This window comes from Pezoporus flaviventris, unplaced genomic scaffold, assembly GCF_033815535.1.
Source record: "Pezoporus flaviventris isolate CSIRO_AGI_PZ_B2104156 unplaced genomic scaffold, CSIRO_AGI_Pfla_v1 ptg000069l, whole genome shotgun sequence".
NCBI lineage: Eukaryota > Metazoa > Chordata > Aves > Psittaciformes > Psittacidae > Pezoporus > Pezoporus flaviventris.
The window spans coordinates 57932-81864 of NW_026892617.1; the positions used below are offsets into that span (position 1 = coordinate 57932).

The 23933-nt window shown below is 51.1% G+C and overlaps 1 protein-coding gene across 5 annotated transcripts in view; it reads right to left on the minus strand.

Annotated features, from left to right (window-relative positions):
* LOC133278737 (plexin-A2) overlaps nt 1-23933 on the minus strand; it is a 178730-nt gene that overhangs the window by 32184 nt on the left and 122613 nt on the right. For all 5 annotated transcript variants that reach the window (XM_061471820.1, XM_061471817.1, XM_061471821.1 and 2 more), the window contains 5 exons: nt 11812-11912; nt 7283-7406; nt 6213-6366; nt 5251-5347; nt 2685-2799 (listed from right to left, as the gene is read on the minus strand). In XM_061471820.1, coding sequence (XP_061327804.1) covers nt 2685-2799; nt 5251-5347; nt 6213-6366; nt 7283-7406; nt 11812-11912 — 591 coding nt within the window. The remainder of the gene's footprint in view (nt 1-2684; nt 2800-5250; nt 5348-6212; nt 6367-7282; nt 7407-11811; nt 11913-23933) is intronic.

Genomic DNA, 23933 nt, shown 5'->3' on the forward strand with positions numbered 1-23933 from the left:
CCACAGACCTCTTCTTAAAGAGACTCTGCTTTTGTGGGTGCAAGCCAGCCCCTTTGCCTTCCCACTGCTCTTTGGACAGTAATGTCCAAGCAGGCATCCTTGTGGAGAAATGAAGCCTCAGGCTAAGGAAAGGCTGAGCTGCTTATCTACTTATTAACTGACCACCTGAAAACAGAGGCCTCAAAAGAGCTGCATTTACCCCATGTCAGACACTTCCCACCAGCTGGAGGATGTTAAAAACCAGCTCTGCCCTGAAGACATCTCTGCTTTAAAGGCTCTGAAGGGTCCTGTATTTATCTACACGTGACTCCAAATCCAACCTGTGATTCTATGCTTTACCTCGGTCAGTACAACCAGAAGATGACAAGGAGCAAGTGTACAGCTCATGAAGAAGGGCCTTCTTTCCCTTATCGCATTGTAAAGCAGCTGAGGCTTTGAGCAATTTTCCCTCCTCAAGATAGGAGCTTCAAAGGGAGTTTGTTACGCATCAAATCCCACTGGGACACAGATTCTGATGGGCCAGGAGTAAGAGGGAATATTCAAGGTATTTTCTGTTAAATTAAAGGCACAAGAAAACTTCCACCCCCGTGTGAACGTGTAAATCTTACATGAGGGAGGCACATGGGACTGAAAGTAGGGCAGCACATGCTGGTGCTGCTCGCTCCATGGTGGAGGCACTGCCATGGTTATCACCATGCTCTGGCTCCAAACCCAACCTTCTGCTACGAAGGGAGCGATGCTGGTAAGAACAAACCTTTTGCTAACACATCAGGCCATGCCACAGTGAAAACACTGTGACGTGAATTGTTTTCAGAGAGGAAACTCTTTAGGAAGCATTTACTTCATGTCCTGTGCTAGCTGGAGTGAAATGCCTGTAATAAAGGCATTAGCACCGCACTGTGTGTGCTTTAAATAAGCAAGCAAATTGGCTTTTGGTGGCTGGTTTTGCCTGTGTGTTCAGAGGTCTGGAGAAGTCAGGATGAATAGTGGAGCATCTGTATCATTAATCATCAGCCCTTATCAAAAGGTATCACTGGGAAGGTGTGATAGCACATGAAATAGCACATAACATCCCTGGTAAGAAACAACCTCTACAAGATGAAGATGACAAAGGAAGTGCTTTGGAGATGCAACAGTCCTGTGATCCCAGCAGGAACCGGCAGAGACACCAACTCCTCCACTCGCTTCCTCTGTGTGATCTCAGGCAAGCCCTGAGCGCTCCCAGGAGGAAAACTGAGCTAATGGGATTGTCCTGCTTTACCAGAGACTTCTCAAACACTTCTGAGATCATGGGGTTGAAGACCTAGAGAACTGAGAACTACAGCTGTAAAGCCTGGGAAGACAGCGATGCTTTGAGCGTGAAGGAGAAAAACCTGCACATAGCTCAAGAGAAGGAGAAGCAAAGGGTTTTGCTTTCTCTTGTGCTGAAAGGAAGTTGCTTGACTTTGAACTGGGCTGAGAAAGCTTTTGGTTTGTCCCCAGGACGGATGCTTCCCCTTGGGTATCCATTCCCTTTGCTGCATTTGACAACTCTCTGAGGCTGCTGCTGGAGTGTCCTTGTCCCTTGCCACCACCAAGGCTCCCTGTTACGCTGTCCATCCCTTGGTTCTCACTGAGGTCTCTGCACATGCAGTCCGTTAACATTTCTTGCCTTGTATCCATGTGCCTTCTGGCAGCATTTTAACCACAAAGACCCCAAGTTAAGCTTCAAGTTTACTACTGGTTTAGCAGCAGCTAAAGCCACTTTTTTTTTAACAGGTCAGTGTGCTACTCCACTGACCAATCTCATTTTCCACTGTGTCTGTTACTCATAAGGGTTTGTCCAGATGCTGGCTAACCCTAACTGTCCTTTCTTCTAAGATTCATGTATGTCCTCACTCCTGCCTTTCCCACTTCCCAAACCACAACATTTTTCAAAGCACTTTTTAAACCCTCTTTTATCTCCTCAGTGCTTTAGGACCTGCACTCATTTCAGGTACTACAAAGCTAGTGGAGGGGCAGTAAGGATGAAGACCAGAACGCTACCAGCATCGGAGGCTGTATCTGCTCTGTCTCTAGTGAGCCTGAAGCAGGCAGTGGTGTGGGAATTGGACAAGACAACGGGTGCAGAAACCTCAGACCAAGGGGTTAGTGGTAATCTTTGATCAGGAATTGATCAGAAACTCCTTTCATCCATGGATCCCTCTGCCTCAGGACATGCAGGAGACCTGGCAGAGCTGTTAATGGGCTATACCTCCTTCCAACCATTAAAAGCATTTTTGGACTTGAGCCCTGCACCTTTTATTAACTGTTAAGAGAGATGGCTCGTGCTCCACAGTGCTGGAACCTGCATCAGTTCTCTTTTCCAAACTCTGGGGCTGTTCACGTCTGTAATTCCCTTCTTAATCAGTTCACAGTCAAGCTCCTGCCATAAATATCAGACCTGCCAACACAACCCACTGAATGGGTCCCACCAAGAGCTCTGCATCTGACCTGCTGCTTGCCATCAGGAGTTCCAAGACGCATCGCTTTAGCTTGACTGACCATTTCTTCCCACGCTCCTTTAAAGCCACATCTGCACTTTCAATACCAGCCAAGAGAGGTGCCCTGACCCATGGGAAGCTGAAGAACTTCACATTACATTGGTTATGCCACCTGCACCATAGAAAAGCAAAGAAGAAAGGGCTAAACCCCTGGTCCAGTACCTCAGAGACATTGATCCGACCCTCCTGAAAGGAGCACGTGGTGGGGTCGTGGGTGCAGAGGTTCCGGTATTTGCACCAGTGGCAGCGGAAATCACTGTTCACACAAGACAGGCACCTGAGGGGAGAAAGAGGAGTTTTAAAGGAGGTTATCACCTGGGGGGGGGCTATAGGATAAGAGACAGGCCCAGCCAGGAGCCCAGGCTCCTTCATGGGAAAGCAATTCCTTTGGAGGGACGGTTAGTTCCAACAGACACGTTTGGGAAAACACATGCTCAAGAGACAGTTTAAGCAATTCATTCACTAATAAAACAGAGGCTGGGATTTATTACACGTCATTGCACTGGTGTCAAGGCACAATATTGCACAGGCACCAGACTTGGGGTTTTTTTTTAGTTCCTGGAAAGTGGAAAACAAGGCAAGGCTGGGAAAAACTGGATCAGTTGTTTTACAAGTCAGGAACGCTTCAAGTCAACAGTAACACCTCTGCTCGGCCTTGGAGCACAGTGAGTCCAGCAAGTGCTTTCATAGAATACTTTTGATTCACGTTGGGAGAAATTAACTGTCTATGAAAGGCTTCTGAAAGAACACAGACCCTTTTCAGACATGGGGTGGCCCCAGCTGCCAGCGAACTGCCTGGGGGGGGCTCATTCCACACTAACCGGCTGCCCCTTAGACACATGCTCCATGAGAGCTGCTGATACCTGCAGTGACCCCCTCCTCCGTCTCTGAGGCCAGCCCTCTGTGCCATGTGGCACTGTTCTGGTGACAGTCTGCATAAGCTGTGCCTGTGGTATTCAGCTCCATGGTGTAACCTGCAGCTCCAGAGATCACGGTGCTGTCTGGAGTGGGCAGGGATGCACTGGAGTGATCCCAGCATCAGTGCAGGCAGATGAGCATCAGCAAGGAAGCAGGAGTATGGCTTTAGGCAGAAAACTCTGGAACATGAGGAAAGCAGGGCTCAGGGCACAGGCTCTGTTGCCAGCTGGGCAATGCCTCTCACAGGCTGCTGCCACAAGGACACGTTTGAGTTTTAATACCTCAATTGTGTTTTCCTTCTGAGGCATTCCTGGTGACCTTAATAGCTAAGGAAGCTTATTCTAATCATGCACATGCAAATCTGGAGAAGGATATCCAGTGCTGCAAGCTTTTTTAATTACTCATTTGTTTGACCCATTTCAGTCCATAGCACTTCTCCCTCCTGCCCCACCCTGGCCTCCAGCTTTCCCAAGTGGTGCCAGGGGAGGAGGACCTCTGATCACACAGGCCCATGGCCTTCATTGCAATGAAGTCTCAGGATCAATAGGTCTCTCTTCTCCGCTGGCTGAGACCTGTTTTCCTTCCTCCATTTTGCATGCTGTGATTTATTCCTGCCAGGCTGGCTCCTGCCCTTGTTGAACTCCCTGATAACGAGTCTGGTATGATCCAAGTGCTGCAAGATTTACCACCCCGTTAGCACTTTATCTCCAGATACAAGCTGGTGGAAAGGCATGGTCAGATGAAGCCAAATGACAGGCCAGGGAAGATAAATTGCCTTTCTTGATTCAAACTCTAAGTGTAAACAGGGGTCTCCGTGATGCCATCCCTCATACAAATTCAAACCCACGAGGATGCAGAGGAACTGCTGGAGGGACTGCAAGTGATCACAGCCAGGAGAGGTTGGTGCTGGAGAGCCCAGCTGAGGGGCAAGGACATAAGGACAGAGCTGTGCACAAGAGGGAGCACAACAGAATCACTGGGGTAATGGGTACATGGAGAGGCACCATGTGGGGACCGAAGGACTCACAGGGCTCCTTTCATCCTGGTACCTCCGCTCAGTACTTCAGGTTTTTAAGCTGTTCTTAAGGCCAGGCAGCTGAATGCTGTGTTCATGGGGGATACATTGCCACGATGCTCAGTAGCACTGAGCCCCACATGGAGCAGCCCGATGCTGGTGTTTTAGAGCATCCTCGCAGCAGCCAGCACCCTGCTCTCCTGGGCAGCGCAGTGTGGAAGGGCTCTGCCTCCTCTGGCTGCCTGCAGCCCATCTCAGCGCCCTCTGCTCTGCCTCCACCAGCTGCCTGCAAAGCTGCATCCGAGTTCACAGTTGCAGGATCGCGCAGCTTGGGGGCACCAGCAGGTTAAGGTTTATTCAGGCTCGCTCCACCTGCATCTCCCAAGGCACAGAAAGCAACACAAGCACCCAGAGAAGTTCAGAGAAGACAGACACTGGTGGGCTCCCCTTCAAACGCACGTGTCTGCTGGATGAACCAAGTAGAGCAATAACCCTGCCAGCTGATCCCAAAGCCCAGCATCCATTTCACAGACTGAGATGAGCTCTTAGGCAGAAGCTCTTCCCTGTGAGGGTGCTGAGGCGCTGGCACAGGGTGCCCAGAGAAGCTGTGGCTGCCCCATCCCTGGCAGTGCTCAAGGCCAGCTTGGACACGGGGGCTTGGAGCAAGCTGCTCCAGTGGAAGGTGGCAGGGACTGGAGCTGGATGAGCTTTAAGGGCCCTTCCAACCCAAACCAGGCTGGGATTCTGATTCAGAGGGTGTTTGGCTCTGCTCAGGGATGGGAAGGGAGCACTCACAGCTGGTGGGCACTGCAGTTGTAGAACTTGAACTCCGTGCTGACAAACATCCTCCCGGTCTCCCGCGACTTCAGCTGCAGCACCACGCCGAACCAGTCTGGGGATGCAAACCAGAGCCCATCAGTCCTGCCAGCAGTAAGGAGGGAAGCAACAGCAGACACAGAGGCACCCACTCCCCACCTGTCAGTGTGCTCAGCCATCCGCTCCTGGGGTAGAAGGTGCAAGTCAGGTAGCTTCCATCTCCCTGCTCCCCCCATGGTGAGTCTGCAGCAGTTCCCCAGGCTGGGGGCTGAGCATCCCCCTCAGATCCTGCCCTCGAGCACCCCATGGTGCCTGGCTGGCTGTCTCCAGCAATGCCTCCAAACTCAATCAGGCTTGATGGCAAAATGCATTGGAGAGACAGGGTCTAAGCACTGCACTGGGTCCCGGTCAAAATGATTTTGGAATCTCAGCCTGTTCCCTAAAGGATTCTGTCTCCAGTATGAAACCACTGAGGAGCAGCCTAAGACTTGAATAAGAGACAATGCTGGAAATGAGGGCGTTAGCGAAGCTCTTAGCACTGAGTTAATTAAGAGCAGACTGCTCTTCTGGAGCTGCTGTAAGTCTGCGCTAGCACTACTATCATGGCAGCTCTCAGCCCCAGTGTTCACCAGTCTTCGGCTCCATATAATCCCTTGAAACACAAAGATACCAGCAGGGAAATACAGTTGACACATGGAAGGATGCCAAGGAGAAAATGAGTTTTAAGCAAGTAGCATTTTGGTTATGGGAAGAGAGAATCTGACAGCAGTGACATTAATGAAGAAACAACCCAAAGATCGGGACCGGAAAATAGAAACTACATCCACCTACTCGTGGGTGCTGAGCCAGGCCCAGGGGAGGGCTCCCATACTCCAGATCCACCCCGAGAGGCAAGGCTGTGGCTCAGCCGTTGTGTTACTGTCCAGAAGTCAGTGACTTACCTTGCTCCACGGGTATGGCAGGAACATCTTTTGCTGCTGGTGAAACACACACCACTCGGCTGCCCGAAACCTGCCCTTCCACCTCTGTCAGGTTTCCAAAGAGGCAGGTGACCCCAGCTGACAGGTCCGGAGCATCACTCACGAGCAGGCTGAGCTGCAGCAGGGAGCGGAGCAACAGAAGGAGACAAAACACAGCCAGGAACCTGTTAGCAGGCAGAGCTGCCCCAGTTGCCTTTGTATTTTCAGCATCTGCTGCTTCCGCATTCAGTACTGATCCCCCTACATGACCCATCCACCCACAGGAGCTGGCCAACTGCCCTTCATGGGAAGCAGAGGTGGAAGCCAGCCAAGGATGAAGGTTCTTTACTGCTACAAACCCCACCTTGCTGAGCCTGGGGGGGTCTGCGGTTCAGGAGAGGTGGCAAATGCAGGCTTCTGTCCCCCTGGTTGCTCTACAGAAACACTGCCACCCTCACACAGAAACCTGTGACAGCAGCAGCAGCACGTTGCCCTCTCATGCATGAGAGAGCAGTGACTGCCCCACAACAGCCTTCTGCATGCACAGGAGATCCAGCCCTGCCTGAGGCTCGTGTGGCCATCAGAAGCAAGTCCCCACTGATCCCATCATGACTGGGGACAGTGGCCATGAAAAACCCATGTGGGAAGGGCTGAGTGGCCTCCCAGAGCCCCACACCATCCATCACCGAGTGCCGGCGGGGAGCAGGCAGGGGCTGCAGCAGGACCAGCTGCCAGGGGGTGCTGGGAGGCTCTGAGAGCAACAGCTGGGATGCTTCATTGAGCCAGGCCTGAGCACAGCTCACAGATGAGCTTTGGGGGAAACAAAGCCTTTCCTTTCAACAGCTCATGAAACCAGACCAAGAGAAATGTGAGCTGAGGCCTAAGGGGAAGGGGAATTTGTTTCTTCCCTGGCTCGGGTGACCCCTTTCTCCCCTCACAGCCCCTCTGCGAGCCTGACTTCATGAGAAAACATTTGTGCCAATGGGAAGCAGAATGGGCTGCTCATTATGAACCTCTCCCCAACAAGTCTACCCCTGGCCAGTAGCACTTACCGGCAGGCTGTGCTCGGAGACAGAGATGCTGCTGGGCTGCACGGTGACGGTCATGCACTGGCTGATGCTGCCTGCAAATCGGTACGGCTCGTCTGCTCGCTCGCAGCTATCCCTCGGGGAGCACCTGCCACACAGGAGCACACATCAGAGCACTGCAAGAGGTCAAACAGCACGAGGTGCTACAGCTGAGACGAGCCCAAAGGGAGGGCAGAGCCAGGGGAAGGGGGGTATCAGCATGACCGGGGTGTTGCTCTGCACCGTGACCAGGAATCAGGTTAGGATCAAGGGGTGCTGGAAAATAGACTGTGATCAGAGGGAAGAGAGACCACAAGGATCTCATGAGCTATTCCCAGTCCTGCCAGCACTGGGATGCAATCCAGAGCTGCTGAATCCCGTGTGTCAGTGGTGCAGGGTGAGCCAGGCATCCTGCCACTGCTTGCTGCCCTTGCAAGCCATAAATTCATCACCTACACAGAAAATAGACCATAAAGCAATAAAAGGCAGTAACAAGATGATGCCCCCATTCCAATTAAAACAAAACCACATCATTCACTAATCACCTCCTGGAGCTGAGGAGTGTGGCAGGGCCAGGAGTGGGACCTTCTGGCAGCTGCTGGCTGGGCTTTGGCTGGTTTTCACGCCTTCCCAGCTCTGTCCCAACAGGAATGCAAGCTTCCGAGCATGGCATGGTGACCAGGACTGCCCCAGCATGCCCTGTGCTCCAGGATGGCTCAATATCCCTTTTTTTTATAGCAGGTGTCCTTAGGATGGAGTGAAATTAAGCTGTTTCAAGCAGACAGAGGAGCCACCACCAGAAAACCATGGAAGAATCAGTGTTTCCAAGCAGGTAACAGAGGCTGCAGCGCAGCACTGGCATCCCTCCTTGATTTTCTGTTTTATGTCATTTTGGGAAAATCCTTTTATCCCACCCTCCCTGGGCACAGATGACATACTGGCCTTTTGGTATGAATGGCCTCAATAAGCTTTCAGCACACTTCATCACTTTTCACTCCTTGCTCATCTTGGATCCTATTTCAAATGGTGGCACAAAGCTCAGAGGACCGAGATGCTGTCACCAGCCACAGAGGCCGCCAGCAAGTTCCCTTCTGACAGTTACTTCTGTGTACGTGTTACATGAATGAAGGAGGTGCTGCTGTCAAACTCCTGCTTTTCCTGGATCCCTGGTGAGCAGCTCGGCTGTTCCCAGACACACACATCAGCAGGAACATGCTGTGTCTACACAGAGGCTGAGTTTGCCAGGCACATCCAGCTTTGGCCAGCTTACAAGTGCTTGGCAAAACCAGGGCTTCCCACTCTGCAACACTGGACCATCACCTTCCCCAGGAGGCTTTCTGATTTTGACTATGGAAAGTGGGCCTTACCCTTTCCCATTCCAAGGCACCCATGCGACCCCTGCTGTTCCCACCCTCTCGCCTTGTACCTTTTCTTTTTGGAGCATAATGGAGCTAAATATGAACGCTGCCAAAGGGAGAATTATTGAGGTTTAAGCAAATCTGTAAGATAGCTTTAAAGTGAGCTCTTGACTGGAGCCTTTATCTCACTGACTTGCTGGAATGGCTCTTTTTTATCGTACTATTTATGGCAACAGCCCTAACAGAGATAAATGGGTCTGTAGACAATAACACACTTGCAGAGAGCGGCACATGGAAGTCCTGCAGGTTCCAAATCCCACTGGGCTGAAGCAACTCTTCAACAATCTTCTTGAGGCCTCTGCTTGCTCCCAAAGGACACTGTTTGTAGAAGAGGAGCACAGGATCCTGCTCTCACATGTAGAGGATGAGCTGGGATGGCAGCAAGCCCCTGGCTGGAAGGACACTGTGGAGGCACTGGGCAGGGACACTGGGCTGCTCAGCATTGGCACTGCAGCTCTGCAGGAGGACAAGCACCTTTCCCTGCCTGCTTAGTGCCATGGGTTAGTGGTGGCCTTGGCAGCCCTGGGGTAAAGGTTGGATTTGATGATCTTCAAGGCCTTTTCCAACCTGTTTGAGTCTATGATTCTAAGGTGCTATGTTTTAGCACCTTCTCAAATGTCCTGCACCCAGATAGCCCATTCATAAACACCCTTGAATTCTAAGCATGCACATGTATGTGCAAGCATCCCTCTGTGCACCAGAGCCTTAAGCCCTGACTCAGGCCCCTAAGAATACTACACAAAGAGCACACTAACAAAGCTTGATGTAATATCGGATAATGAAAGCTTACACCAGGACAACTCAGACCCTTTGAGTTTTCCTTTATCATTCCTCTCTGTCTGGTGGTGTGGAAGGCAGGACACACTTCCTGATGGGATGGGGCAGTGGTCTGGCCATCTATCTCACATCCATCTGTGTTCAGACATCCAACACGTCACTGAAAACTCTGATTTCTTTCCTGGCTCCCTGCTAGCTCAGTACCTGCACATCCATGCTCTCAGCTAAGCCTCTGGCAAGTGCAAATGTGGATGCCAAGTGCCCAAGAGGAGCTGCCTTATGGGCTGTCCTGCCCTGCTCTGCTCCTCAGCAGGGTGCAGCTCTTGGATGGACACCCCAAGCTTCGGCATCTTGGGTACCCCCAGCCCAAGTAGCAAAACCCCACAACAAGCAGTGGGAAGAAGCATCTGGATTTCAGTCCCTAGGTGTCACAGTGCTGGTTTTACCATGCCCACATGTGCTGGTGTTTACCAGGCACCCTCTTGCTCTTTTAAGGATAAAATCATTTCCTGTTCTGCCCCTCACCCTTTTACCAGCCCTCAGAAACCACAGCACGAGCGTCATACACCCTGACCCACAACCCTTCCACTGAGCAGCTGGTCCATCTGGCAGCAGGGACACAGAAGAATTAAGAGAAGAGAGATGACAAATTCAATACAAACACTCCAGTGCCTGGGGCCTCCAAACAAACTATGACAGAGGCTTCAGGAACAGCAAGAGAAACTCAATTATTTACAGCTTAAGACCAAAGCTAAAAGATGATCCTTGCTCCAAGCAGGCCAGGGAAGTGCAGATGCTTGAAGGGAGGGTTGAGAAATACCATCAGGGAAGAAACCCTTGTTGGGAATAGGTTAGTGCTGAAATGTCATGGCCAAAAGGGCAGAGGAAATGACACTCTTCTCTCCTCTTGACATTGAGGGTTTTCTGTCTGCAAAATGAAGATAACAACCTTTACCTGCTTCCCAGGTGGTTCATGAAGATTCAGTTCATTAGCATTAGGCAAGCACTCAGTGATCCTTGCAGAGGAGCTGCTGCAGGAGGCTGAGGCGCGACTCCAAAGACCCACAGGTACCAATGCAGCCATCCCCTCCTACTGCACAGCTGTGCCAACCGCTGGAAAGGCACATGGGATGGCTACCCCGAGGGAAGAGCCAAAGGGGTGGGAACCAGCAGGACTGGAAATCACTTCCTTCTGACAAAGCCGCTGTCACAACAAAGCTTTTGGACACCACCACAGGTATGGTGGCTTTGCTGTGGGGCTGGACAGGCTCGTCGGAAAGGGGAAAAGCTAAAGAGTAATGCTGCCAAGGCTCTCCTGCATCTCCCGGAGCGTGGCCACGACTCTGTGCAAACCGAGCAAAGCCACAGGGAGCCAGTTTGCAGCCCAAAGCCCACAGGTCCCAAATCCAGGCCGGATTTGCGGAGGAGCCTGTCATTCCCTGCTCCCCCCTCCAGCACCTGCTCCTCAGGCAAGTGGCCAAGTGCTGCTGTGGGGGCCCTGAACTCTGCCTCCACCGATTTCCATGCATTTAACGGGGCTGCTCTGCAAGCTGGCATGCGGCCGGAGGGATTTCTATTCCTCTCCTCGAGGCTTTCCCTTCCTCTCTCAATCTCCCTCTGCCCGCTGGTCCCCCTTCCGCCTTAGGAAGTGATGGGTATTATGGCAGGGGAGAGAAAGGAAGGACACAGACACCTCCTGAATGCAGAGAGCATTTCCTGGAGCTCCCCCGAAATAAAAACCACCAAACCAACCCTTAGCCCTTTGTGCCTGTTGATGTGTGAGGGGCTGCCAGCTCCCAGCCCTGCACTGCCGCCTCTGCCCCATTGGGAACAGCTGGAGCACAGACCCCCTGACCCTTCCTTGCACAATACAACCACCTCTTCCCGATAGACTTAACAGGACTTGGGTGCTCTGCTCTGTTCCAGTGCAGCAACCTCTCCCAAACCACAGTCCTACTCGTATACTCAAGCCAACTATTGCCTTTACTAATTCCCTCTCCACTGGGAGGGACTTGCTTGGGCAAGAGAAGCGTGTAAAACACAGGGTCTTCACTCCCATGAATATAAACTCTGCTTTCCCATTGCATGCACAGCACCCTCTCCACTCCTGAAGCAGGAATTTGGTTTCCTTTACCTCTTTCACAGCAGCTCAGGGCATTCAATGGCATTCACGCTGCAACACAGGGAATGTCCAGGGAAGGGAAAAATGGATTTAAGGAACTTCAGCCTAACACTGAGTGGGAGGTGCCTGGTGGCTTTGAAAGCTGCTCTTCCCATCACCACCAGCAGCTCAAATGACCTGGACAAGGCTGGACTTACATGTGGTGGAGCGTGCACCAGCCGCAGTGTGGGTCTCCGGAGCTCAGGCATTCCCCACAGGTCGTGTACTGCTCACAGGACTCCACAGGCACCCGGGACACCTGCAAAGGAAGCAAACACACAGCTCAGGGCTCCTTCTCCTTCTTTTGGCTTTACAGACCAGTTTGGACGGGGCTTTGAGCAACCTGGTCTCCTGGAAGGTGTCCCTAGGAAGGAACTAGGTGAGCCTTAAGGTCCCTTCCAACCCAAACCATTCTGTGATTCTCTAAGTAACGCAACAGTGATTCACAGACTTCAACCAATTTGTTCCAACATCCATGCAGAATTCAGCCAAGAGCAGGAAGCACTGGGGTTGGAGCCATGGAGTCACTGCATCCCTTGGGTGCTGTGAATCACAGAGCCCCAGCTCCCTCCTGGCGCCCGCTCACCAGGAGCCCTCCCGACCTCCCTGCCCAGAGATGCTCCCGTAATGGAAGCTGCGTCCTCTCCTCCCTGATTTACAGCCTGCTGTCTCACACGTGCCACGGGGAAGCTGCCTCAGGGAGGAGAGCTGGCAGGGAACAAAATCCCTTGGGATATCACAAGTTGGAAGCTTATTCAGCTCATGACTTGCTCCTCCTTGGCCACCCTGAGCCCTTCCAGCACCAGCATGGACTTATGCTTGTTTGGAACACACACACACACACACACACACACACACACACTGACCCTGGCAAAACTCCCTCCAGGTTGCCTATCTCTCCCAGGCAAGAGATTCCAGAGCAGAAGAAAGAGGGAAGCCCATGAGGGAACACCAGCCCAGGTCACTGCTTCAAATCTCCTCTTGCACTTAATCATACACCCCCACAACATCCCTGTGTGATGCTGAGGTGTAGCATGGTCCTGACCCATTTATCAACACAGAAAACCCCAAAGGCTCCAAAATGACACCAAGCTTTAACCATGGGTCATTGCTTGACTCCAATGAAGAAATGCCACTTTAACCTTTCCAACCCATCCCCTGCCACTTCCAGCGGGCATGGGATGATTGCACCTCCTGTTCTGACGCTGCCCTCCTGCGTTAACCCATTCCCACTTCAATCCACTTCCATCCCTATTATCCAATAGTGTAAATAATTATTGCTCCCCTCAGGCCCTGGGAGCAACTGCAACTGGCTGGAAACTAAACCAACTGCGGGCACTGCACTCGCTCTGTCCGTCAAAACAGCACCCGGCTCCCAGCAGCTGGGGTGCGCGGGGTGAAAGGAGCAGTGTCTTGCCAAACAATGGCCACTTTCATGCCAAGTGCTGTTGACACAGTGAGAATCCAGTTCCTCTCTAGAGATGACACCAATAGGGCTGCTATTCTTCTTGTTTCCTACTCGACAGCTTCTCCTAAAACAAGAATCGCGTGTGGATGCGCAGGGCTGGGGTGGTTTGGTGCTGGGATGAAGTCTGTGGACAAGCACAGGGCTCAGCTCAGGGATGCTAACAGAAAAGCAGCCCTGGAGCACAGAGAAGCTGTGGCTAAAGACCTCAAAGCACTTCACAGACATGGTGGGAGCAAACCCACCAGCCTGGCGTCAGGATCAGCCTCCCTGGGGTGTCTTCCAAACCAAATGAGCACCCATGGAGGCTGTGGTGGCTCTCAGCCACGGGAGACACCGGCCAAGGAAAGTCATTGGGTTTCCTCTAGGATGTGCTCAGCATGTTGAGCTGTCTTGGGGGGGACACCCCAGAGCTGAGGACACCCCTGAAATCATTGGGCATTGCTGATCCCCCACGTCCTCCCCACCATGTGAGACTTGACAGGATCTGTCCCTGTGATTTATATGCAGCTCAGGGACTTGCTTCATGTTTGTGAGGAGCAGGATGCTCTTGCAGCACTCTATAAATAACAGAGAATTTGAATTATATGAATAACAGTTCATTATGGATGATTTTATGTTAGGCATTTGGGTTCTTTTCCTGCACAGAAGCTGTGGCTTTTGCACATGGTAACTCTTTAAAAATGACACAGACATTTTGAACAACACCTGGAATCGCAGTTTCTAACCCAGAAGGGACTATTTGATCCTTTCTTTGTGATGCCTACAAAATGCAAGGCAGAGAACTTCACCCCTTCATCTCTTTGCAAGAGTCAGTGCCTGGTACCTGATGCAACCAGGGCAAAGGCATCACCTCAGCTGGGGGACCTGCTCTGACCAAGAACAGTCACAGGATCCCTCTTGGTCAGCAGTGCTGTAGCCCTGGCTCCTTAGATAACTCCTGTGGTCCTGGCTGGAGGAAAGCCTAAGACTTTGGAGGAGAATAAACCACCTGCTTTTCTCTAATACTTATGGCTATGACTTTGAAATTCACCCTTCATGAAAATTAATGCCTGAAACCCCGCATTGCTGCAATACCCAGATCAACATTTGAATGAAGAAGTTCAAAACCATGATGAACAGAAGGCACTGAAGTATCTGCATGCATGAAAAAGATTTGGGGGTCTGCACTATGTGCCCAGTACCAACCCATCATCAACCACCCTTCCCATCCATGATCCACATACTGAAAATAGTCCAACCCTCTAACAAACATGTTTCATTTTAACAGGAGAACAAGACAAATCCCATTAAAGAGTAGGATATATCCATATCTTATCCCATACCTATCACAAACACAGAAGACTGAAAGCTCTATTTCCTTCAGAGACAGTAAAGAAGTAAAGCTCAGATGTGCTTATTCTTCCTGACGGCAGGCTGGAAAGCTTTACATATTTTTAAGCTGTTCTCTGCCAGCTTAACTATCATTATGAGACCAAAGCACTTGTGTGTGCGACACGGAACATCAATGCCTGTAGGTGGAAGGAAAAACAACATGGATCAGGGTGGAGGACACAGACTCCCAAGTCCAAGAGCTTCCCCCCATACTCCTTTCAGCCCCAGGCTGCCATCAAGGAGAAGACAAGAAGAGAGGGAAAAGGCAAAGGAGCAGCTGATAAGGAAGGAAATAGTAACAAAATGAGACAAAAAAGCACTGAAGGGAAAACCAGAAGGAAAGACAGAAAACAGAAGAGGGATTGCTGATAGTTTCTGGTATGGCTGCTGCCATAAACACAGTTGCCTGCATACGATCATGGAATGGCTTAGGATGGAAGGGACCTTAAAGCTCCTCCAGCTCCACCCCCTGCCATGGGCAGGGACCCCTTCCACTAGAGCAGCTTGCTCCAAGCCCCATCCAATCCTGCCCATGAGCTCTGCAGTATCGGCTCCGTGCACCCACGGCTCTCAAAGGCTGAGAGCAGGAATGGAGTGGGTGCAGCCACCAAGTACTCGCTCAGTAACCCCAGATCATGGCCACCCTGGGTCCTGCCCAGCCCCGCTCTGATGGCCACAAGCACTGCTGGCATCCTCATCCCAGCGTCCTGGTCCCAGCGGGCACCAGCACCTCGCAGCTATGCATAACCAATGTGACTCCCATCTGTCACAGCCTGGTCTGTTTGCTGTCTCCTCCTTGCCAGCCCCAGGGGCAGCTCTGTGTGCAGCAGGACAGTTTACTGGGAAAGGGCTTTGGGTTTCAGGGTTTAGTTTTTCCATGCAAAGTCTTCTCATAGTTTACATTGGAGAGGTAAGTCAGGGGAATGCTCCTGGCACTCACAGCAAACACCTGAGAAGGTCTATCACCACTTCAGGAGTGTATTCCCCACCCCAGACAAAGCCCTGTTGCCTGCACTGAACTCATCCACGATCTCCTGTGGTACCCAGAGCAGAGCTCCTGATGCCAGCTCCCATCCTTGCATCCAATGAGTACTTGCAGACCTCACAGTCATGCTTGAGCTTCTGAAAGTGAATGATGGTTTTGGATGCCTGAGATTTCTGCTCTAGCTACCAGAAACAGGAGGTGAGAGGTCCTGAAGCCACACAGAGCCATGCAGGAATGTTCCAAATGCAGCCTCAAACCCTGCACCTCCTCTCCCTGCAGAGCCTGGAGATGCCTGCAGAGCCACGATACCACTGCTGAAGCAGGCAGCAGGTCATTTTGGGGATAAGAAAGAAGGACAGGAGCTCCACATCACTATGGTCACAGCAAATGCAAAGTGATAAAGCAGTTCAGCAGAGCTGAGGAGCATCTGCTTGAAGGACAAGAGCCAAGAAACCAACACTTCAGGGGAACTTCCTTACTCCTGAGGGCAGAACCCTCCTCCCAGCAGCCTGATTGCTACCTCTTCCTTCTACCCATGCCGACACAAACATGCTTCTCAATAACCAGGTGATGAAGTCTCAGTGCTGCTTTCCTTGACTGCCTGACCCATAACATCAGCAAAAAATAGACCCAAAAAATCAATACAAGCTCTCCAAACCACATGAATCCACACTTTGCCAGCCCCAGAGGAGCCGAAAGTGCAAGAATCCAGGTCCAAATAAATAAACATCTAAAACACACACATGAAGCCAAGTTTCCATTGTTCATGCTTGCTACCAGTACAGGGCTCTGACCTCCATGGCTGGAGACAGCCCTAGGGCAGCCCCATGGCCACGGCCCACTGCCCACAGACCCCTCAGGGGGCTGGAGTTCAACCAGAAAATCTATTTTTAATGACTTTGGGGAGTGCAGTAGAGATGCCAAGCAGCGCAGTGTAATTAAAGCTATCACTCAGTGAGCCCAAAGTTGATGAACTTCCCAATGAGGTTTTATTCTTCATTCATGAGAAAACCACCAGGTTTTGCTGCTGTGGGAGACATGGAGACGTGTGGGAAGGAGCAAGGAGGACTCATCGGTTCCAGCCGTTAACGTGTCAGGGTAACAGAGCTGGGGAAAATAAAGTCAAACTTCCTCAGAAGCTTCTGACAGTCTTCTTCCCACTTTTTCTCCTCCCTGCGTCTCCATGCACAACTGTTCAAGTCTAGCATCAAGTCATAGAATCACGGAACAGTCTGGGTTGGAAGAAACCTTAAAGCTCATCTAGTTCCTTCCTAGGGACACCTTCCACTAGAGCAGGCTGCTCCAAGCCCCGTCCAACCTGACCTTGAACACTGCCAGGGATAGGGCATGAAGTCCTCCTGTGGTACTGCTTCTGCCAAGGAGAAATCCAGCATGTAGGGCTGTGGAGGACTTGTTGCTCTGCTGAGCAAGACCTGTGGGTTCAACATGCCCCATAACGTAAGAGAAATCCTACCTGCAAAAGATTTATTCTTGACTGGAGCAGATCCAGTGGAGATCTTGGACACACTAAGGCTGATGCCAGCAAGCATGGAACCCCATGGGATGCAGCCAGTGCATTGTGTGGGGCAGAAGCCAGGACGTAGGGGAAGAAGGCAAAGGGATAGGGGCGTTGAGGAGCATCCCCAAAGCACTATCAAGCCCCGAAGGCAGGAATACCTGCTCCAGCCATCAATCCCTGGAACATGAAGGTGTGCACCCATAGCAGTGGGTGAGGGGGAGTTCTGACAGGCCCCAGCTCTCCTCTCCCACGCTGCTCAGCAGAGGAAGGATCAGGAGAGCTGCGGAGGGGCTGTCAGAACCACATCAACGCCTGGAACTTTTGGCAGAAAAGCAGCGAGTGGGAGAGGGCTCCGAGACAATGTTTCCATGACTACAAAGGGATTATTTAATTACAGCGCTGCAGATGCATGCGGAGAAAGTCCCTTCGACTCTGATCCAAGCAACCTGTCAATGAGTTTGCCTTTACCGCTGTAAGAATCTCATCAGCATCTTATGAGGACAAGGTGTGTTTGAGCACAGGAGACCTGAGAGCTTTCCTAGTGCCACCACACACCTTCTTGTCTCCACGTACAGCACTAGGCTCCTGAGGGAGGTGATGAAAGGCAAGGCAGGTTCCTCTGGGAAGCAAGGAAGGAGTGAAAAAGCAGCAAATGCCCCAAAGTAAGGTTTGAGCAAGCTGTAAAATCATCCTCAAGCCAGAGCCTCTTCCATCTAACCCAGCATGACTTGGCCTTGGAGCAGACTCATGTTCTGACACACAGGCTCCTATAGATAAATGCTTTCCCATGGTTTACCATGATCAAGTTAATCATTGCATCAGTATGGACATCTGAGCGAGATCTGTTGGAATAACAAAGTGGCAGGCAGAGATCGCACCCCCACTCCCAGAGCAGCAGTGTCTTGTAAAGCTGAAGGAGGAGAAATGGGTTTCCATCTCAAACATGGACTGCTCACTGAGTGCTTGGTCTGTTCAACCCAGCAGCTCCTCCTCTGCCCTTGCCAGCAATAATGTTGCCTCCTGGACTGGATATCACAGTCTAGTATCAGGTAGTAGACTCATGGAATAGTTTAGGTTGGAATGGATCTTAAAGCTCACCCAGTTCCAACCGCCTGCCATGGGCAGGGACATCTTCCTCGCATCCCAGAGTGCCTTAGCAGCATTGATTCTCCCTCCTGCTTTCCATGGATCATTTGCATATGGGGAGCAAGGGGCTGGGAATGCACAGCCACTTCTATCGGTGAGCAGGCCAGCAGGAAAACCTTGTGCACGTACAAGATCAGGAAGTGATTCTTTCATCTCCAGTGTAGAAATCAAAGCCCTGGCTGAAGGATTTACACACGCTTCTGGAATCAGCAAATGCAGCAAAACCTACGGATTGAATAATTAGGTCAAACCTGACCACAGAGGTGCAGCCACATGCTCACTCCAGCTCCCCTGCAGTGCTGCATCCCACACTGCTCCTGTCCTGCGTGGTGCAAATGGGGTCCTCAGCACACCACCTGTCTCACCTGGGACACTAAACTGCTCTGTTCCTGCTGCAGAACTGACTCGCAGAAACTCTACTTGACAAGGAAAAGGGGTAACGTGATAAATGTGCACACGCACTAATAATGAGGAATGAGATGCTAAAGGTCTTCATCAGGAAAACGAGGTTATGCTGCAACACATCCACGCCTTTCCTTCCCTGGAAAACCACCGTGCCTCAGGGAGCTGCAGTTTTGCTCTTGACTGCAAACTAAATGTTTAAATGTGTTTCTGGAGATGAGGCTCTTTCCAGGCATGCTGCCTGGACATGCTCCACAGCAGCTCCTTGGCCTTGCTCCGCATGTCAGGACGAGGAGCTGATGCATCCGCAGTGGCTGCGTGGCCCATCCCATCATCCCTGCAGGGCAACATCACTTCTGCCATCAGAAGTGGCTTCTTGCTGCGTTGGCATCATCTTCTAACCAACAGCACCCTGCCACAGCCCCCCCCCCCCCCCCCCCCCCCCCAGCCAACAAGCAGTGCCCTTTTCAGTGCAGCACTGATTGAGTCCAGGCCTCAGGGGAACCAATTACTAAGGATAAAACAGGAGCAGCTTTCCAAAATTCCTGGGCTCAGGTGGGGATCAGTCCAACGCAATAAACTTTCATCTCGCATCAGTTCCCGGCCTCTGCGTTCAGTGCTTTGCCTTGCTGCCATGTAACTCACTGCGCACTCCCTGCAGGCATTTAAAAGTTTTAAGAGAAGCTTAGAAAAATTAATTAAGGTGAATAATTACCAAGTGCCTGATTCTTTCCCCTCTCTGTTTTGCAAAGGAAGTGGCAAAAAATAGAATTCGGCAGAATTCTGGAGTTCTAAGCAGTGTAATTAGGTGTTCAACCAACACTTACAATTGGGCTGTGCTTATTAAAATTACTGTTTTAGTCAGAGCATTGCCAGAGAGTCATTAGCAACACAATGGTTTGATTCCCAGGGACTCTAATTAGACTTGGACGCCTCACAGCGCTGGGATACCTGGGATGCCCAGCTCTGATGCCCACTCCACACTACAGGTGATGCCTGGCAGCATCACTGGGACCCAGACAAGGCTTCCCCGGCGCTTCCCAGCCCTAGGAGGAAGAGCTAGGCCAGGGGATGGAGCCCCAGCATCAGACAACGACAAGAGGATCTGGATGGAGCTCTAACTTGGTGCTTACTTGGTCTGCAGCACTGATACAAGCACCGCAGTGGTGGGTACCAGCTGCATGGATGCAGCTTGCTCCACCTTGAAATCAAAGAACGTGCTGTTCGGTTTGCCCCAGCACAGATGTTCTGGGGGGTCAACGCTGCAATGTACATCCCTGTAGCCCTCATCAGCACTTCCCAGCCTTGGTGTTAAGAAGCACCTAACGAGTGAAAGTGAGGATACCTTGGAAGAAGCACTTATAAACAACAGCCCTGCTCCAAGCAGCTTCTTAATACGGGTTTAGAAATGATGGAGGCTTCAAAGGAGGTGTCAGTGCACTCTCCGTGTCAGAGAAGGAGCTCCATGCTCTGAAACACAGACATCCAGATCTGTTATGAAAGACCTAAATCTCAGCGGTGTGTATCACAGGAAAGCTCAGTGCCTGCTGCTTGCAAGTGCCTTCAGCCGTCTGTTTTTCCTCTCTCCCCATAAAAACCACATGCCAGACAGCAGAGGCCCCTTCCCCAAGCTGCTAGCCTAGAACTCATGAATTCAGTTAAGTTGTTAAAAAGGATTGTGGCAGGCTAAGATAAAACAGGGGAGTTTAAAATGACAAACAGACTCCTAAATGGGATTAGAGTCTTAATGAAAACAGTAATGAATGAATGAGGCAACCAAATATTACCCATTAATATTAGACAGATAGCTTAGATCCCTAGGCACTGCATTTAAAAATGACATGACATTACTTCAATTACTCTGCATTGATAAATAACAAGGCCATATTTACTGTTAAAACACATTTCCTCCACCCTCCCCCATGCTTGCTTTGGCTTCTGCCTCCCAAGAAGGAGAGCAGACCATTGAGAGGATGAAATAATGCTGGAAGCTTCCATCGCTTCCTGCTCTCTGCAGGAGACCTGGGCTAGCCAGCATCCACTGCACATGGATTCCAGGGCACCTGCTCCAGAGGACGAGTCCCATTAGTCCCAATTACTCCCATCAACTACTTCAGCTCTTGAATTTCTGTGCAAGAGCCAAAGCAATCACCGCCGATTCACTTAAACCCCAGTGTCGCAGCATCCTTCCATCTCTCTCCACCTTCACTTGCTGCTGGATACAGCTGCTCAGCATCTCCTTTCCACATGGGGAAAGTGAGATTAACCTGATCAGAGGCCTCTTCTAATGAAGAGATCATAGATGGATGATAATTCCTGGGTGCTTGGGTGCATTTACATGCTAATGATGAAAGGCACTCTGGTAAAGGTAATGTCAAGAAGAATCCCTTGTCCTTGCATCCCAGCCTCCAGCCCAACCATCTGTTCTCTGGGTTCAGGAAAGCCCTGGAGAACAGGTTGCTGCTAGGAAAGCTGCAAACATCCTTTCCAGCTCTGCTGCCTTGGCTTGTGAACCTTCATGCCTGGATGAAGTCTTCTCTATGTGACTAAGGACACCTCTCAGTAGATGCTGTGCTCAGAGCTGGATGGCCAGCCTAGCTGACAGGGTAACCAGAGCACAATGGTAAGCACGCCAATGTTGGTGTGTCAAATCACTGATGCTTTGCTGCTATGGGATCTTAAATACCTTTGCAAAGAAAATCCCCACAAACCCAACCAAACCCTCATTTATATCGGAAACCAAGAAAACCATCAAATATCTCATTTCAGAGGTACCAGAGGAGCAACCTGCAGAAAAAGCACAGAGCGGATCGCTACCAGATCCAGAACTGAGCATGGAGGATTCACTCAGTGTGGGAATGAGGGGCAGGAGGGCTGAGGGCTGTGTGTACCATGCAGATATAAATTAACTCTCCAGAAAGGCAACAAACCCCGGTCTTTGTGCTTTTCCCACTGCGAAACAAGTAGTAAAGCAGGAGAGTGGAAAGGGAGGAATGCAGAGAGCTCTTCCCACAGCTTGGGGCTTGGACGACCTTTCCAATACTGTACCTGTATAAATCTTATTTAATGAAATCATTAAAGAAAAAAAAAAAGGAATAAATGAAGGTTAAATCATTCCCTGCAGCAGATTTACATTGAAAACAAAGTCTGTTCAGCCTGCGGTTGGTTTTGCACAACAGGCCTTTAACATTCCTTTCCTAAACTACTAGGGTGACTCCTGACCAGCTAACCACAAGATGAGTGATAGGAGCCCACGAAGCCAAAGGCAACTTGCCAAGACAGAGGCAAAAGAAACAGCCCCAGCCCGGGGTTTACTTTAAACACACAATTAGGGGTTTCGCTGGGTCACAAGTCACAGCACGGTGGTTTTCACCCATCAAACCTTCCCCACAACATTCCCCTCCTTTGGGACATGACTTCATTTTCAGTGCCACCAGCAAGTCAGCACTTTAAACACCCACTTCCCCTCCCTTTGTACACCGCAGAGCAAACACCACTGCCTGTGGCTTGGAAGTGCCCCTGGGAAACTGGGAAAACTAATCCAGGGCCTCCCATTATCTGAAATAAAAAAGCTGGAATGGATTCTGTAGCCAGAGAAGGCTGGGCAAAGAGTTCAGCTTTCATCTTTACCTGCTTTTCCTTGGGCTGCTGTTTTGCCGTATGGGAGAAGGGGAATCAAAATGCAGCACAGGGGCTATGGCACTGCTTTTTCTGAAAGGCAGAGGTGATCTAAGCTCAGAGCTTATACAGAAACCTCAGAATTTGCTGCATTAACGCTCCCAGCGCTGCAATGCTAAGTCACTTGTCCCCAGAAGCCATATCAGCTCCTGCTGTAAACAGTTACTTTGACATTAGCTTCTCACTGTTCGGATCCAGCACCTCAAAACGGTGGCATTTGGGGCAAATAATGCCATGAAAACTATTTCTGCTTCATCAGAGCCTGAGGAACTTCTGCATAGATTTCCATAAATATCCCCGGCGTCAGTGCAGCACCAGACCCAACAGACTGCGAGGGGGATCCTGCAGCCTGCTGCCGAGTCTACCTACAGCTCGGCTCAGGGAGAGCTATAGGGCAGAAAGGGCTCTGAATCCACAGAATAAACAGGCTAGCATGACAGTTGGTAGCCTTCAGATTCTGGTGAGGCTGCAGATGAGGGGGAAATCCCTCCCAGCTCTCAAAAGGGGCAACGCATTGCCCCAGGAGGCTGGAAGTCGATGGCACTGAACAGACTTGCAGAGATCAGTCCATTAAGGCCAACTCGGGATTGCCAAAAATCCCAGTGAGGATGCACCAGGAGAATCACAGACAACCAGGTTGGAAAAGACCTTGAAGCTCATCCAGTCCAACCATTCCCAACACTGCCAAGGCCACCCCTAACCCACGGCACTGAGGTCCTCGTCTCCACGCTGTGTGAACACTTGCAGGAACAGTGACTGCAGCCCTGCCCTGGGCAGCCTGTTCCAATGCCTGAGCACCCTTTGGGGCAGGAATTGTTCCTAATACCCACCAGAAGGACTAGTGGCTATGTGACCTGCTTTCTGTCTCCTGCTCTAGCAGGGTACGGGGCACAGGGAGCCACCACAGTGGTTCTTACTACCTACTACATGAAAAAGATGAGGCTACCAATGCTTCTAGCATTATGTTTTTCAGCTGCAAACCTCTCATGGGAGGCGAATCCCCACCTGGATAAGGTGGAAAAAGATCTTGCCTCCCATCAGCTGCCTTCCTGCTGGAAGCCTGCACCAGAGCTGCTGCTCCAAGGGCATTTCTCTGCAGGGTAGCTGGCAAGGGACAGGGTTAATGGGCCCACTCCGTGTGTGACCTCTCTCTGAGAGCTTCTAATTACCAAGCTCAAGGAAAAGGGGCAGCCAGCAAGCAGCCAGATCCCATCACTCGAGCCAGCCCTTGCTGATGTGATCGATCACAGGATCACAGCCCACCGGCAATGGGAAAGGCTTCACCACCGGGTAGGGGCTGATGCCTCTGGGTAAGGCAGCTTCCCCCATCCTACCTGCACGTGAAGTGAGCTAATCACAGCCAAAGCCACCCTGGGAGAAACAGGAGCATCAGCAGGTCCCTTCCTCCAAAAGGGAGAGCAGCTTGGGGGGGGGGGGGGGGGGGGCATGAATAAATAATGCTGCTAATGAAAAGATGCCTGCGCAGCCCCGGCGCGGTGGAGGAGGCAGAGCAATGACTCTATTTCTGATGCACCAGCAGGCTGACAATTGGCAAATGAACCTCTGCAGTTATGTGTTTCCCCTCTTTATTCTTTCCTCATAAAACTGGCAGGAACAGGGGTAGGGAAGGGATGCTGGCGGCAGCTGTGTTCAGTATGAAAAATGAGCAGCATATGTATGGGAGGCAGCTGGAGCCCAGAGATGGACCTCA